General features: G+C 27.1%; 1 protein-coding gene across 1 annotated transcript; it reads right to left on the bottom strand.

Annotated features, from left to right (window-relative positions):
- Nucleotides 1-7765: 7765 nt before the first annotated feature.
- Nucleotides 7766-9504, bottom strand: LOC130936242 (protein EXPRESSION OF TERPENOIDS 1-like). Its single transcript, XM_057866284.1, has 2 exons — nucleotides 8815-9504; nucleotides 7766-8635 (listed from the first exon to the last, which is right to left on the bottom strand). The coding sequence occupies exons 1-2, from the start codon at nucleotides 9425-9427 to the stop codon at nucleotides 8277-8279; spliced, it is 972 nt and encodes a 323-aa protein (XP_057722267.1). The 5' UTR covers nucleotides 9428-9504; the 3' UTR covers nucleotides 7766-8276.
- Between the last annotated feature and the right edge of the window lie 7836 nt (nucleotides 9505-17340).

Here is a 17340-nt window from a genome sequence, read left to right as displayed (position 1 = left end):
TGTATTTTCACTATTTTGTTTAAAAGTATTAGTAAGATGGGGGGGGGGGGGGGTTTATAAATACATATTTATTAGAAAATCTTCTTATTATCTTTTGAAATATAAAAATAGAAAACTTTTTCAATGTCATGCATGCCTACTATGTCTCTACATTTTGGGAAGATATCAATATAGAAAAGTTTTACTTGATCTACCTAACTAAGCTACTAAACATATCTTTTGGTAAAAACTAAAAAAAGGGTTTTCTTCTTTCCTTTTTTTTCCCCCTTGTTTTGAAAGACTTTTTTACCTATTTGACTATTTCTGATCCAAACATTTGATCCATCAACTTAAATAGGTTCCCCATTGTTACCCAACTTATTGACATCTTATTTGGGCTTTTCAGCCCAAAATATTATTTGGGTTTTTTATTGCTTTCTTGAATTGAATTCTAGATTTATTTTATGCGCTTGAAGGAATCCTTTTGTTTTGTGACCCAAAAAAAAAAAAAAAGAATCTCTTTGTTTGTTTATTTAAAAATATCCTTCTATGTTACACTAACTATATTGTTTCATTAAAGGCTATAGTTATATCCTTTACATATTGTATTCTGATCCTAAGGTTATGTTATCCTTTTATGTATCTAATTTATTTTTTTTTTTTTGGTGCAAATAAAACCCAAAAAGAGAGGTATTTTGAAATACCTCATTTGAGGTTTAATAATTTCCTCATGTATGCCTTCAGTTCTGATTCCTGAGTGCCAGCTTCGAACCAAGTTCACTTGGGTTAAAAGTACATGCTTTCAACCAACAAGCTACTTGGGAAGCTAACATAATTTTACTCTATATTTTCTTATTTATCATAAATTGGTGTTTTATACTTAGCATATATTACCAAAATTACTCACGAAAAATGTGTTAACAAATTAAAATGACACAAATTGTCCTAAAATATTTAAGAATATGATAAAAATAATAAAAAATATTTTTTATATAAATGATAAATAAATTTTATATTTGATAATTATTTATGTATTAAATCTAAATTTTTGTGAGAATATTTAAATAACTTTTTAGAAAATTCATGTAAAAAACTGAAGTAAAATTTAATCTCCAGATGCTTTTTTTTCATTGCTTTAAATTAAAATTATTCTAATTACATACAAAAAAAATCGCAAAAAAATTCACTTGGCAGAAATCATTTAATTTAAAGATGAAATATTTTATTTTATTTTATTATACTTACAAAATACTACATCAAAATTCAATCTATTAGGTTAAAAATAATAAATATATATTATATTTAGTTGTTTTCGTTCTATTTTAATACTATTTAAATTTGATAGAATATTTTTAATAGTTTACTGTGTACTATATATGATATTTTATATTTGAGACATGACAAATCATGTTGAGAGTTTCTTAAGTAAAATGGTTGGACCAAATAAAGTTTGTATATGGGCCTACAAATAAGAACAAACATTATTGATAACCCAAAGCTCTATAGGATTTAGACCTAGACCCTAAAACCACGTTATGCTGTACCAAGTACCAACACATTTTACTCATCATCGGAACAAGAAAATGAAAACCTACCGTATCAATGCATTAAGGCAAATATATATATAATATGTATTATTACAAAATCTTGGTCATATATCAATCTTGTTGTATTCGTACCCATGAAAGTGTTGTGTTTTAATTTATATGAAAGCCATATACAAGTCTCATTTATCATTTGAATGGGTTGAATCAAGTACGTACTGGCATATAATAATAATAATAATAATAATAATAATAATAATAATAATAAAGCAAACTTACATATTGTCGTTTTTTTATATAAAAAAAAAAATCAAACACTTCTTTTAGGAGTTTGAAATCACCTTGGAATTTTGATTTTAAAAATATGACGAGTCAAAATAATGGTATTGTTGAATATGAGATCTCAAAATAAAGGCAGTTAGGACTATGGGTCAAACCCTATGATTAGAAATTCAGCAGACTCAAAAATCAAATTTATATAGATCGAGACAATCTTTCTGCATCCCATTTTTTTAACAGCTTTATTTTTGTACCTACCCTTCACTACTATTCACCACATATCATTCCTTAGGTTATGGTGCTCCAAATAATTTTCTTACTATATCCTTCACTATGAAGAATTTATATATTCTTTTTTCAAAGAAAACCTTACATTGTTGAAGTATATGTGTGTTCTTTTATTGGAATATAAGAAAGAATTCACAAATAATCCTCCTAACAATGTAAGAAAAATATTAATTTAACAATACCTTATTTTTTTCATAAAGAACCAAGCATAATATATAATACATATACATAGTTCCAAACACTTTTAGAGATGGATTTATCTTTTAGGAGATTCATATCTCATCAATTTAGAGTCATAACAAACAAAAAAAATGAAAATTCTCAGAGCTTATTCCTAGCTATATATATATATATATATATTGGTTGGATATAGCATGGACCCTTAATTAGTACATTTGCATGTCGGTTCCTTTTTGCAACAAGTCCTCAACCTTTTATTAGTACTCACAAAAAATTGCATCTCCCTTTTAGGGTGTCTTCCATTGATTGTTTTCGGCTATAAAGCTTTTAGATACTCAAATTTCATTATTATAAACTAAATATTTAAAAGTAGGACATCAATTTATAAGACGTCTAAAATTTGATTATTGTTAATCTTAAAAAAAAAAAATTCTTACACAAAAAGATCTATAAAATATATCGTCATTTATGTATTTTTATTTATAATTAATTTAAATTTTTAAAATAAGTAATTTTTGGATCAAACTTAATTATACAAATAATATATTACTAGAAGATTATTTATATTAGAGATATATAAATGAATTAAAAGAGTTATTTAGAGTTGATGAGTTTGGAGTAAGAGTTGGACCACTCGTGTATTGTATATAAGTAGCTGAGCAGGTAGCAAAAAACAGCTTGGTGCTATGGACTGTGCTACCATCTACATGCCGCTCTATTCATTGCTCAAACCCTACAACCTACCTCCTCTCACTATCATTTCAAACCCTAGCTACTTTACTTTCTTTCTTGCTCGCACTATCTACTACTTTTATATCTATATCTATTAATATGCCTCCTTTTAGTAATTTAAACTCTTAAAAAAATGATTTTATCATATCATATTAAAATTTTTATGTCATAAAAATTTAGAGTTTAATTTTTATTAGACTTCAAAAAAAAAAAAAGAATTTTAGCATAAGATAAATAAAAAGACAAAAATAAAATCTATGCAAGATTTACATAAACTCAAAAAAAACTTCTCATCATATCGGTTTAACCTTTTTAAAAAATTAATTTGATGACAAACTTATACATTATCTATTATTTAAAGAGATATCAATAGAATTCAATTAGTTAAATTTCATATTTTATATTATATATATACCTCTTCTTTTATTTTATTTTTTTGTAAATTATTGTGTACCTTAAATCACATAAAATTCCTTTCACCTTAATTTTGGTATATAAACTAGTAATACATTCTAAAAAATTAAGCAATTATATCTTTGTTGAAATTTAAAAGAAAAACAATTTGTATTATAGAATAAGTTTTTTCTTTTCTTTTTTCTTTTCAAAATCATAAATATTTTTTTATAAGAGACCAACTTATTTAATTAAGCTAAGTAGAATAACATGATAATCAACAAAGTAGACCGATTCCTTCAAAATTTTTTAGGTGTATAATACAGTCAGTATCTGTGTATGATCTCAATCAACTAGGTGTTTAGGTGGCTTTACCTTAATTTCTTACATAATATTTTTTCTTATACTAAATTTTTTTTGGAAAGAACAATATGGACCAATTCTAATATCATATTATAAATTTTTTTTAAATATTTAAATTAATAAATAAAAATATAAATAATTATATGTGTAACAAAACTTACTTACAATATAATCTCTGACCTGAAAAACTTGAGATTATATTGATAAGTAGTTAGCTCATAAAAATGTCTTTATATAAAACTAATAATTACAATACAAATATGTATTATATTAAACATTTTAATCAATCATAACAAATCATAGTTACGCATAATTATAACCACTCTAAGTATATATACAAGAACAAGAACAAGAAAACAAATTGCATAATGCTTAGCTTATTCCCAAGTGGAGAGACAAAGTCTATATTATGATATGGCCCGTGATTCGCGTATACCCCATACAATTATTATCCGTACAAGCTTTGACCAATGTATGTTCTTCTTGCATTGCATTTTTAGTTTAAATACTCCAACACTCATTCTATTACATTGGATGTTGCATTTGTTTGTAAAGTAATAGCATTATTGCACTTGTTCAAGACTTTGTTTAGGTGAATGTGTGATGTTAAAATGTTAGGCCTACGAAAAGTTGACATTTCAGGTCATTGGGGAATAATTAGATATGTAAAGATGGATATTAAATATATTTCAAGTACGTTTAATTTGGCAAAGATAGAATAAAGTCAGTTTCATGTTGAAAATATTATGAGTGGTATATCAAATAATTGTTGACCTTCACCGTACCCCAGTCTATAATTTTTTTCCATGTATTTTAGTTACATTTTCGGCGGTTAATATATATAACAATGACTAAGCATATGTTTAGGTTTATTATAATTGTTATTTAAACCAATTAAAATTAATCGAATAGTCAATTACTTACTCGCTTAAGTAATAAAATTTCGACTCAAATGGATTAGTCCTTACTTTAATTTGCCAGGTTAAATTAAATATCATGAAAAAGCAAAAACTAATTAAAAAGAAAACGGTGAAATCCATGCCTTAGCTAGCGTGAACATGATGATCTTGTTTATTGTTTAATTTTGATCGTTTAATTATGTACTAATAGAGATATAATCCTTAACAAATGATGGTGCTGAGTGTTAATATCTTGCAACTAGTTCTCAATTGTTAATTAATAGGCGGTTGGAAACTTGCAATCAGCTAAACCTTAATTCAATTTGGCAGGGATTCAAAACAATTAAACCATGACAACAACGACTCAATAAATATTCAAAACAATTATATATTTAGGATTATTCATAAAAAATATAAATTAAATTTTAAATAATCAATTTTTAAAGTAATTTATAAATTATAATCAATTAAAAAAGTGGTTATTCAAATTGATAAAGATCGGTTTGATGATTTTAAGTCTTAAAATTAGTTTTTTAAGTATAAATGTATTATAAATTTAAATCGATTTTATAATAGATAGAAAAGGCTAAAATAATTTTTATTAAAATAAGTTTTAAATAGAGAAATTGATTTTTAAATGAAAAAAAAATCAATTTTTAAATATAAAAACCAATTTTAAAATGAAAACCAGCTTTGTAAAACTAATTTTTAAATGAGAAATTAGTCAATATAACACTAATAATTCTATTTTCACTCTCTTTTCTTTAAAAAAACGAAAGAACATATTTGATTAATTAACATTTTATGTTGATTAAACAAAATTGTTGATCATATAGTATATTTCATTCATATATACTATTTAGCAGTTATATGTAGTGTAGACTTGTAGTCTCTTTTTCTTTTCTTTCTTTTTTTCCATCCAAAAGATAAAAAAAATCGTTTGTCTTGATGTGTCCTTTAAAACCTAGTGTTAGTTTTATCTAACTAGTGATCTTTTTAAAAAAAAAGCATAAAATCAATTTTACACAAATGGTGGGAAAAATTTAGGAAGTCAAACTATAAAAAAATTACTTATAATTTATATGAAAATTTGAAAATTGAGGGGCCATCGTCCCCTTTGCTTCAACGAGGCTCTGAGCCTCTGATGATATTATTCAGATGTGACAAATTTACCATTCCGGTTTACAATTTATGCAATAGATATAATCAAATAAAAAAGATAAAAAAAAAATTAGTCAAGAAAAATAATTAATTAAGAGAATATATAAACACTTGTAACAACAATATAGGAATGAATCAAAAGAAATTAATTAAAGAAGGGAAAGGAATATATGAAAGAATTGAAGTAGGGTCATGAATAGAAAAACAAAAAAGTGTGTATATAGATAGAGAGAAGGAAAGAGACTTTGGGTAATAATAATGGGTATGTCCCAATCAAGTGAAGAGTTGTATAGCACATGTTATGGGTCAGTTTTTTTTATTACAAAATTAGGGAAATTTTTCCGTAAAGTTTGTGATTCTTGCTCATCAACTAAAACCAGAAGTCTATGAATTTAACCCTAGCTATGATCATATGATATGTACCTTGACCTATGTTACATAGTGTAGCCACTTGTATGAATATGTATATATACACTAACACACCATCACATGCACATACTTTGAGAATCATTAAAACGTTTATGAGCCAAATTGAATTGAAGAAGCTAAGAATGCAACTTTTCCAACTCTAGCATACGGAAATAGACATCTTATGGAGATCCATATTATATGTATTGGTGTATCAATGTTATGTCTATTCCAGTGGCTATAATTTTTATTGTGCCTCAGAGAAGTAGTTGGTGTAAATGCTACTTGCAATTCTCCATTTTTATGTTAATTTGCAATTGATTGTTCTATACAGAAATTATAATAATGGGTCTTCAATTGAAACTTAGAAAGTGAAATCAAAGCACTTTTGGAACTCATGAATTGGACCTTTCTCATCAATGGACAATTGCCAATGTATTAGGAGACAAAGTAACAAATTAAAGGTTAATTAAGACCCACCGTCCGTGCCATGTTTATTAATTAATAATTTAAACTATACTTAATCACTTCTTTAGTGTGTGTGATTCAATATAAAGTATTACAATTTTTATAAACTTTACTTGATTCATTCAAAAATTGACAATGTAAAAAATTTTACACAATTATCTAATTAGATTCATACTTTTAATTGAATAATTTTTAAATAATAAATTTAAAAATTAATTATTTTTATTAATATCTTAATACATGATTAATTGTTTAATATTAATATCTTAACTTGAATTGCTCCAAAATATGCTTGATGGCAAAATTCTATGCTACTTTAGTACTTTTTCATCTGAGACTTAAATCAATACTTTACTTTAACCACATAATAGATGTTGGTATTCGTAACATATATATTATTTGGGTAATATTATTTATGAGCTTTACATGTTAAGCACTTAATATACATACATCTAAAATTATAATTTGTTTAGACATTATTAGATGTGAAATTCAGAAAAATTATATGGGACTTATCATTATATATTTTTAATCTATTTTATCTCTTCACATTATATTGTTTGTACCTTGTCTCTCATCAAAAAGTGAATATAAAGGAAACATTAGTTGTTTTTTCTTTTTTTAAATGTTGACTTCCTAATATTTTTCTGTAAAAAGTATTGTTACATATTATTTATTTATTACAAAATAAAACCTATAAAAAAATATACCGATTTAATCCGACAAATATTATCTGCTACACATACTAATAAGTTTATGCATGTTCCTCCCCAGAAATCATGCAAAGAATTAAAAGAAAAGTTTAAAAATTCTATGCTTGACCAAACACGAAACCTATTTTTGTTCCATTTTGATTTGATCCACCATGAAAACGCGGATAAACGGGAGAAAAAGCATCATGGACTACAGCACTAACCAGCAGAAAAAAAAAAAAAAACTAAATACTATAATCCAATCAAATCAAATCAATCTAGGAAAATCACAGATTGTAAAAATAATAATATTATTAATTGCACATAACCAGATGCTATCTATGTATAGAAAAGAAATGATACACATTATTTGGTAGAACTGAAAATTAGCTTAAGATAAATTAAGATTGAGAGTTTCGATAAGATATAATAAGAATTTAGTATTTGGCAGCATGAAAATCTGAAGTGAGATTGGGACAAGACAAAAACAAAAGAAACACAAGGGGACCCTTTAATTTCGTGCACCCTCTGAAATGATCATCATGGTCCTAATCATTTGTGAACACTTCTTAACTGCTCTCTATAGCTCTCTAGAAGCTACAATATATATAAGTTGCATTGAGCTCAATAATAATGTTATACATACCTCCCATCAAGAAACATAAATCCTAGTAGAGACTCCAATTTAAATTATTCAAAGGGAGAGAGGGATACACACTCTAATAATAATATTTGAACATAGAAAATAGATATAACATAACTATAAGAAGAGAGAGGAGAAAATGAATACAATGTTATGAGTATTGAAATTGAAAAAACATTTTTTCTCTCTTCTTATCACTATGATATATCTCTTTATTATATTCAAATAACATTACTCTGTTAAGGCTCTAGGTTCTCGGGGGCGGAAAGAATTGCGTACCGGCCATGAAAGCGTTCATCGGCGCCGGATAAAGCTGTGAAGGGTCAAATGTGATGCCGGCACCGCTGGTGGTTGTTATGAGACTGAGTTGTTGATGATGAGGCTCACCTCCTCCATGGGAGGAACCTTCACCGGCGGCGGCGGCATTGGTGGCGAAAGGACCATCTGGACCTTGATCGTAGAGAATCCCCTTGAAAACATGGCCTCCTATATTGACAGCCGTTTGATACGCGTACCTCTCATCAGGTGCGTCCATTGGGCTGACTTTGACACACCGGAACACCGCCGGTGAGTTCAACTCCGGAGGGAATTGCCCTAGTTCCAACCCTAATTTCATCATATCCAACAATTCAAAATTCATCATATAATAATAAGGGGTCACAATGCATGTGACACATATCATGAAGCTTATTAATCATTTCAAGGAATTTCATGATATATAATGTAATAGACCATAGTAAGAAATTGCAATTCTTACATATAATCTCTCCCTCAATTGAATTTACCTGTAGTAGTAATCGGCATGGGAACACAAGCGGAGGCTTCTCTACTTCGTCTAGAGTGAACATCGCCTCCTCCTTCTCCTTCTCCTGCTCTCCCGGGTTGCTGCTGCTGTAACGATGCGAGAGTGTGTTGGCGCTCGCGTCGTTTGGCAGCAGGAACCCAAGTGCTTTTGACGTGAGTAGAACATTGAAACCCTCGGCTTCGGCAGCAGGTTCGGCAGCGAAGGTGGAGGCAGTCTTTCTTGGCTTGGTTACCGCAGTCTTGGCAATTGGTGCCGCTTCCTAAACCCGATCCAGAAGAAGAAGATCTCATCACGGTGAACCCGAACCGGTTGGACTCATCAGAGAAAGACACCGAAACGTCGTCGTTTAGGTTTGTGGTGGTGTTTCTCTCACTAGATGGACCCAAACCGAAGGAGTAGTAGCTTGGTTGATGATGATGAGGCCATATCTCGAACCCTCTGTTGGTGTTGGTGTTGGTGGTGCTGCTATTGGTGTAGATCTCTTCGTTTCTCAATAGCAATTGGATGTTGCTGTTGTTGTTGTTGTTGTTTTCTTCTTGATCTTGTTCTTCTTGTTTGCTATGATGTGGACCTAGAGAGAATAAACCTGCCATGTTAGGTTGCACCAAATAGTGGTGGAGATAACATCCATAGCAGAATGAAGAAGCTAAAAAGAAGAAGAAGAAACCGAGAGAGAGAGAGAGAAAGCTTATATAAATTCTCTGTAATTTTGTTGCCTTTTCAAGTGCAAAGTATTAGTACTTAGTTGTGCTTTTTTTTTAAAAAAAAAATATCTACACTTAATTAATTAATTGATTTTTTTGGAGGGTGTTTTATTTGGTTGACTCTCAGTAAGATTAAAACATTTCAGGGTGGAAAATAAAAAAATAAAAAGATTATTAAAGAGAAAGAGAAGGTTTTGTATGTGGTTGAAGCAGTAACAATAGAAAAAGATAAATAGTTTTTTTTATCTAAAAATTATTTATTTTCAAATTAAAAGACTAAGAACTTATTTATCGTTTTCAATAGTAATAATAATAATAATGGAATGAGAAATAGTGTGTAAGTAGTGGTGGTTTCGCCGCCATAGAACTCATTTATGAATTGAGAAAAGAGAAAAGAGAAAAGAAAGAGAAAGTCTGGGCCGAAGGGAACATATCAACATAGTATCCTCTGACAAAAAAAAATGAAAAATATATTCAGAAAATTTGTAATTAATATAATTAATGTTATCATCATTTTCTTTTTAAAAGCTATGTCAATATTAATGAAAAAATAAAAAACAATATTACTTGAATATTATAAACAAAATAAATATTTAAAATTTTACAAAAAAAAAACAGAAAAAACAATTATATTAATTAAAACAAACAAATAGTTTCTACTTTATTTCAATTATATTCACACAAAACTAATATCATTTTTTTGTTTGATATAATTTGGGTGATATATGGATTCTACTAAAGTTAATTACATTTTGTTCTCTCCCTTTTTGTATATAATCTAAATCTTTCAACATGTATAGATTGTTTTATCAAAAATTTTACAAAGATAAGTGTAGAGGAACAATTAATTATCCTATCATACTAATTGTTCCAAATAATATTTCACAGAAAAATACTAGCTTGCTTATCTATTTGTATATATTTTGAGTACATGTACATATATATTCTTCATTATTAAATTGGGTGCAACATTTAATTAATTTGAACTCTACATATATACACCGTATCTACTAGAGCGAGACAATTAGTAAAAAAAAATGAATAATAAATATATCAAACACCACTTCATGGCATTTTTAAGAACAAATTTTTACTTAATTATTGTATAATTTTCTATTTATTTATTTATTTTCTTTATTTGCGATTTTTCTTAGTCCGGACTAATGAGTTACCATATAAGTAATCTAGATTTAAATCTTTACACTTATTTAAAACACAAGTATTGATTATTCGATCAACTTATGTTCTTCTAAATAAATTTTTACTGTACAAGCTAGCACTAATTTCCTTTTGATACAACAATGCATAAAGGAAGTTAAGTGTTAAATTCAGAATATAGAGGTCAATTTTTTTTCTACCTTGTTAGAAAACACAAGAATTCAGAAAGTCTGTTGTATATATACATCAAAAGTTTTGAATAAATTTTTTTTTCCAATGTCGCTCTTTTTTTTTTTTTTTCTTGAACTTACACTAATGTCCTTTTGTTTGATCAAGATGCACATCAACCATTTAAGAACAAATTTCTCCAAAAATAAAGGGTACTATTTTGACCAAAGTTTGTAAGGACAAAAAACTTCTGTCCATCAAAGAGAGTTTTGATGGGTGAATGAAAATCAACCTCATGAATCAAGTTTGTCGAGGATTCAACTCACTTGTCTGGTTAAATAAATATTTGATGTTAAAATTTTATTTTATGTATATAACAATCTATTAAATAATAATAAATTTTTAAATATAGTTTAAATCTACCATAAAATTGTTTTGTCCTGTGACAAAAAAATATCGTAGACAATCAAAAAGAAAATAAGAATGATGTTTTTGACCATCAACGGAGGAGGTTGGCCCACGTGTCACATCATTGGCTTTTACTTATTCGTCCTTGCACCGGAAAACCCGGTAGTACTTTCTCTCTGACCATCCCGCTATAATTAACGAAACAAAACAAAATATATATTTATTATTTAGTTTTCTTTGTAAAGATTTTCTTTCAAGTGAGTATCTAAGTATGTAACCAAAAGCAGAAGTGCTGCGTCACTCACATTTTATCACACACGTCTCAATCACCGCTTAGATCATCCACGTCATCATCAATAACCAAATCCAACGGTTCTTGTGTACGACACTTTTTTTTTTTTTTTTACCTTCAAATTCACAAATTCTTAATTGAATATAGAGATTATGCTATTTGAGCTATTACTCATTGCATGTACGACACTTTCTTGCACAAACAAAATCTCAACAAATTATGGTGTGAATAATTTTTTTTTAAATTATATTTATATTTTAAATTTTTTAAAAATAAATACTAAAAAAAACAATTTCACAATAAAATTAAATAATATTAATTAATTAAAAATTAAGTCATATATAATAGAACATATGAATGAAACAAAATTAAAATGGAGAGTCTATTTAGGACATATATGTTGTAATGTTATCTTACCTGTATTTTCACTTTATTAATAATAATAATAAAAAAAGAAAGTTTCAAATGGTTCTTGATAATTATTTCGAAAAACAACGAAATTGTTAAAAAAAATACTTAATTTAATTTTTGAAATTTATTTTTATGGGACTAATTAACCATTGTAAAAAAAAAAATTTCAATGTGTTTTTTAGGAGAGGAACATTAATTCATCATAAATATTAAAGAAAAAGATATTAGGAAAAGAACATTAATTCATCATTTTTTTCATTACTTAAATATAAATTAATAAATATACTCCCTATCTTATAGGGCTCACCAAGCAATGCAAATATGTAGCCAAGCATGTCGAGTGCTTTAATTTCCAAGAATTAACTTTCTTAGTAAGTATAAGAATATTACGAAAGTGCATTTTTATCATAGTTTTAAATAATTTAAAAATATTTTTATTGATAATCAAACTTTAAAACATTTTTGCGAATGATAGAATAATTTAGATATATCTTTGTTTGTTTACCATTTTATTCCGTTATGAGACATACACGAGCTTCATCGATTGCATGTTTGTTTGTGCTTTCTTTAAACTTGCCCTAGCTTGCAAGCAAAAATTTACTAGTATCTATTTCAGTAGCATTCTAGAAAGACATAAAAACATATTAATTAATTGAACCAGCTCTATACCAACCGGCTACCACGTAATTAATTAATTAAGTTAGTGAGAAGTCGTGTTAATTAAACAAAAAAAATTGGGTTCAATTAATTTCAAGAAAAGCCCTATACTATATCTTCTACTAAATATTAAATTAAATAAATAATATATATAATTTTGTCTCGCTTCAAATAAAATTATTTCTAATTAAATGATGAAAACTTGCTGTCTTATAGTTTAGGCCTTCCAATGTGGAACATGCATCAAACAAAAACCTCGATGAATGTAATTTTCATTCCATGTTTGATGATTATATTACCATATTGGATGGTTGATGATGTATCAAAAAATTCTCATTGTTTCTTCCATCACTTTCATGACACATCAGCTAATTAATAATAACTAATAATTTTATATAAGAAATAAGTATTTGTTGTCACCTTTTATTCTTAAGAATTATTCTTGAGAATTTTTTTAAAACAGAATTAGCTTTAACCGTTTTTTAAAATCTAAGATTTAGCAGAAAATTCAAAATACTATTTCTTTGAAATTAAATTATTTCAAAAGGTGATAGAAGGGTTAATAATAATAATAATATATACATTCTTCCATGATTTCAATATTTTTTAAGAGATCAATTTTGTCAAAAAAAAATTTAATTTTTTTGGTGGGTCGGCACATTTCATCTATAAATGCTCATAGAAAGATTGCAAATTAAATTACATAAAAGTTTCAAATTCTCATTTTCCATAATAATAATAATAACAATTTGTATCCAACTGACCTAACATTGTAATTAGGTCATCTCATGTGAAAAGAACTGTTGAGTTGACCTTTAATTTGCTTCATTAATGGTATGCACCACAATTCAAATAAAACGTACCAAGAGCTTAGCTGCCATAATAATAATAATATGATATGATATGAAATTTGATGCCCTAATAATTAAGGTCTTCCATGGTCATAGTTCCTACAGTAGTATTGAAGCAACATATATATATATATATAGCAAGATAAAACTTTTAAATATATTGGTATATTAGTATTTTAATAATTTTTAACCGGTAATTTTAATTATAAAAAGTTAATACGATTAATTTTTTATAATTAAAATTAATTATTGAAAATGATTGAAATATCTGATAAATTTTAAATTTTTGTTATATCATGTATGGTAGTGAGAATTTCTAGAAGTAAATGCAGCAATAGTAATATAGTAATGCGAAAAGATAGAGATGGCAGATGAATTAAACAAAGTTTGGAATAGGTCAATTTGTAAGGATCAAACAGCTTCATGCTCAGCTATCTTATTAGCTAGCTGTCACTTGTTGAAAGCGAAAGCTACACACAATCAAACCTTCTTTTTTTTTTTACTTTTTTTTTTTCATTTTACAACAATCCACAAATTTTGTGTGTCTTCAACTAAGTTGAAAAAGGAAAAGTGTCTATCAATATTTGTTTTTCGTTATGGTTGATCAAGTAATTAGTATATTGATTTATTTAAATAAATATAAAAAATTTAAATTTTATTTTATATATATAATAATTAATTAATTATTAGTTAGTGACAACAAATTTTTAAGTGAATCTCAAATTTAAAATGAATTAGTGTTTGGTTAACTCAATTAAAAAACACCGTAAAAAACATATGAATTTTACTAACTAATTTGGTTGATCAAATAACTAATTTATTAGTTTATTTAAATAAATATCAAAAATTCTAATTTTATTATATATATAATTATTAATCACTAATAAATTTTAAATCTAGAATGAATTAGTCTTTAAGAAAAACCATATGAATTTTACTAACACCTTAAAGAAAATTGTTAGACGCTCAAATGGATATTTGCCATTTATGGAGATCAATTATCTTTAGCAATGTTTGTTTCTCAATATGTTGAATCTTATTAGTGTTCTCCCTAAAAATGCAATTTGCTTAATATATTGTTAATCCATCTATTATTGAATATATATAATGGACGTTAAAAGAAACACACATAATTTTGAAAATAATAAGTCCAAATTAAAAGACATTATTAGACAGTATGTAGGGGTAGCATTAGGAGGGCCAAAGCGTCATAGCTTATAGTGAATTGAAGTAGGAGCAGTAAATAGTAATTGAGCATAGTGTCAAAAAGGGACTAATAGAATCAAATAAAACCTTCAATAATGAGTGATTGATTCAGCAGCACGTGAAGCGCCCCAATTGTAATTAAATTAAAGACCGCTAATAATTGGGATCCAATAATACTAACCACACATACAATACGACAAAAAGGTTTTATCACAAACAATAATCTACTACTCTTTTTGGTGCCTAATTTTTTTGGTTATTATAAATTATAGTATTATGTGAATTTTGTAGTATGCATCGATATGGAATACAATATTGTCGGAATAAAATGAGTAATAATTCCAGAAAGTAATAAAAAATACATAAATTATAACTAGCGATTTAAAGAAAAACAAATTTTTTTCAAAAAAAATAAGAGTCACGATTTTTTTTTTAAATTTTTTCCTTTAAATCTTTCTTTCTTTTGATAGCACATAGCTCCCTCTATCAAATCGATAATTTTAAATTTTTCGATAATTTCAAATTCTTGAATAATTCCGAACCATTGATTATTAATACTCAAACCCTCATTTTTTCGTATTACATGTACCTAATTCATATTAAAAATAAAAAGCCCATTCGGTCTTTTAGTAATTTATATTTTCCCATGTTTAAAAAAAATTCACCCAACCAATGTCAATTAATTCTATTATTATTATTATTATTGCATTGTTGTTGTTATTATTATTACTATTCTATCATTCCCAAAAGACAAACTTTATATATTCTTGAATTCTAAAATTCAATTGTTATTATTAGGGGCCCGAGAAAACAAATCATAATCATCTTTCTGCTGCTACTTATTAGAAGATCGTATCACTTTCCATCATCACCAACTATATATTACTGCCATTTTTATTATTCGGCGGCACCTTGTCCACCATGCATGTTACATCTTTTATTTTAATATACTACTACTACTATTATTATTATTATCACATTTCTATTATTTAAGTGCATTTTGAATTAATTTATAGAAATCTGTTTAATCTAAAAATACATTAAAAAAGGTAATTTACATATATAAAAGGAAACTATACTTTTTTTTTTCTCTTTCTCAAGTCATTAGGTCTGAAATTATTTAAACTTTTTTTTTTTTTTAATTTTACTTGAGTTAAAGTTAGTATATAACAAAGGTAGTAAAGTTTGTTTTAGTGTTATTTTTCTCTATTTAAAGATATTTAAAGATATTAAAACTCAAACTATTCTCATGTGGGTTTGTTAATAAGTAATTCTTAGAGCACATGCTAACCAAACTTTTTTTGTTGCTTCTCCTTATCATCAAAGGTGCATAGCCTAATATTTGAATAATCAATATTAAATTTGATTGGTGGCCAAGAAAATTATGCCTTCAATTTTTGATTGTGCGTTCCTTCATCAACATAGATGAATTCTTATTCAATAATTCTGGTCAACATACATTACTTTTTGGGAAAGAAAACATGAAAATTATATAAAATCAGAGCAACTTTATAAACAAACTAGTTTAGGGGAAGACCTAATAATAAGCTCAAGTGATTAGACTAATTAAGGGGAAAAATTAAACATTCAAATCATCATAATTTGGTGTAACCTCATTTTAGCATTTAGAGTATATTTTCTTAATTTTTGTTCCCGTTTGGTTCCTCATGAACTTCTTAAACTTTTAAATTTTTTTTTGAAAATATTTATTAACAAACAAAAAATTTGCCAAAAACAGTTAAAATTCGTCTTATTTAATATTTATTAATTATTACTAAAATTAATAAATACTAAATAAGACAAATTTATTTGGACTATTTTTTTTCTTCCTAACTAGTATTACTTTATTTTTTACCCTTGAATCTTATTAGGTATTTTATAGATGTCTAAATTATATTAATATGACTTCTCCTTAATTATGTAAGCTAGAAGAATCAACTACATAAAAAAGTAATCACAATTTGAGGTTGATCAAGGTGTTGTTTCATGCCATTTATTATTGGTAAAAGAATGGTTGGAGAAGTGAGATTTTTTTTTTCTTTTTCTCTTTTCATTTCTTTTCTTTTTGGCGTCAAAATTGAGAAGAACCTTGCTCTTTTTATCGGTGTTTTTCTACTGTAGAACTTCCACTCCATGATTGAATTAGTAGACCAATTTCAAGGTCGGTTTGGGCTGGCCCAACAAGATAACTTATTTAAGTAGCCATCATTGTCAATAATATATATTTATTTTCACTTTTTTACACATGGAATCTTGAAATTAACGGTAGCTAAACAAGTCAAGTTCCTCATCTAATTTCTCCAAAAGCGACATGTTATTGGTGGAAAATGCATTTATCATTTAATTATATTCTTAACTTTAAGAGTTATTCTCTGACCCAATATTATTGTCCAGATTTAAGTAAGTTAAAAATGTCCAACTCAAAGGTTGGTTTTCACCACTTATCCGACCTCGTCTAAAGAGGTTGGGCTCGACATAGGCTCCTCCCCAAATAGGTCGGGATTGACATGAGCTGGCAGATAACACTTATTCGAATAAGTAATTGTCCCCTAAAATTTCTCATCTACTTCTAGAAGTGATATCTCAACAACCCTAAGATAGAGGAACAGTTATCCACCAGCAGAAGTGGAACTACTCCAATGGTGGTTATT

This window comes from Arachis stenosperma, chromosome 6 (assembly GCF_014773155.1).
Source record: "Arachis stenosperma cultivar V10309 chromosome 6, arast.V10309.gnm1.PFL2, whole genome shotgun sequence".
In the NCBI taxonomy this organism is placed as follows: domain Eukaryota; kingdom Viridiplantae; phylum Streptophyta; class Magnoliopsida; order Fabales; family Fabaceae; genus Arachis; species Arachis stenosperma.
The sequence above is the reverse complement of the archived record's forward strand: the minus strand, read 5'-3'. Positions and strand labels throughout refer to the sequence as shown.

What these genes read in the sequence shown, in the direction of transcription:
- LOC130936242 (XM_057866284.1), bottom strand. Translation starts at nt 9,427, where the DNA reads ATGGCAGGTTTATTCTCTCTAGGTCCACATCATAGCAAACAAGAAGAA. An exon ending in CATGCCGATTACTACTACAG is followed by an intron (nt 8,636 to 8,814) that starts GTAAATTCAATT and finishes TGATGAAATTAG; the next exon opens with GGTTGGAACTAGGGCAATTC.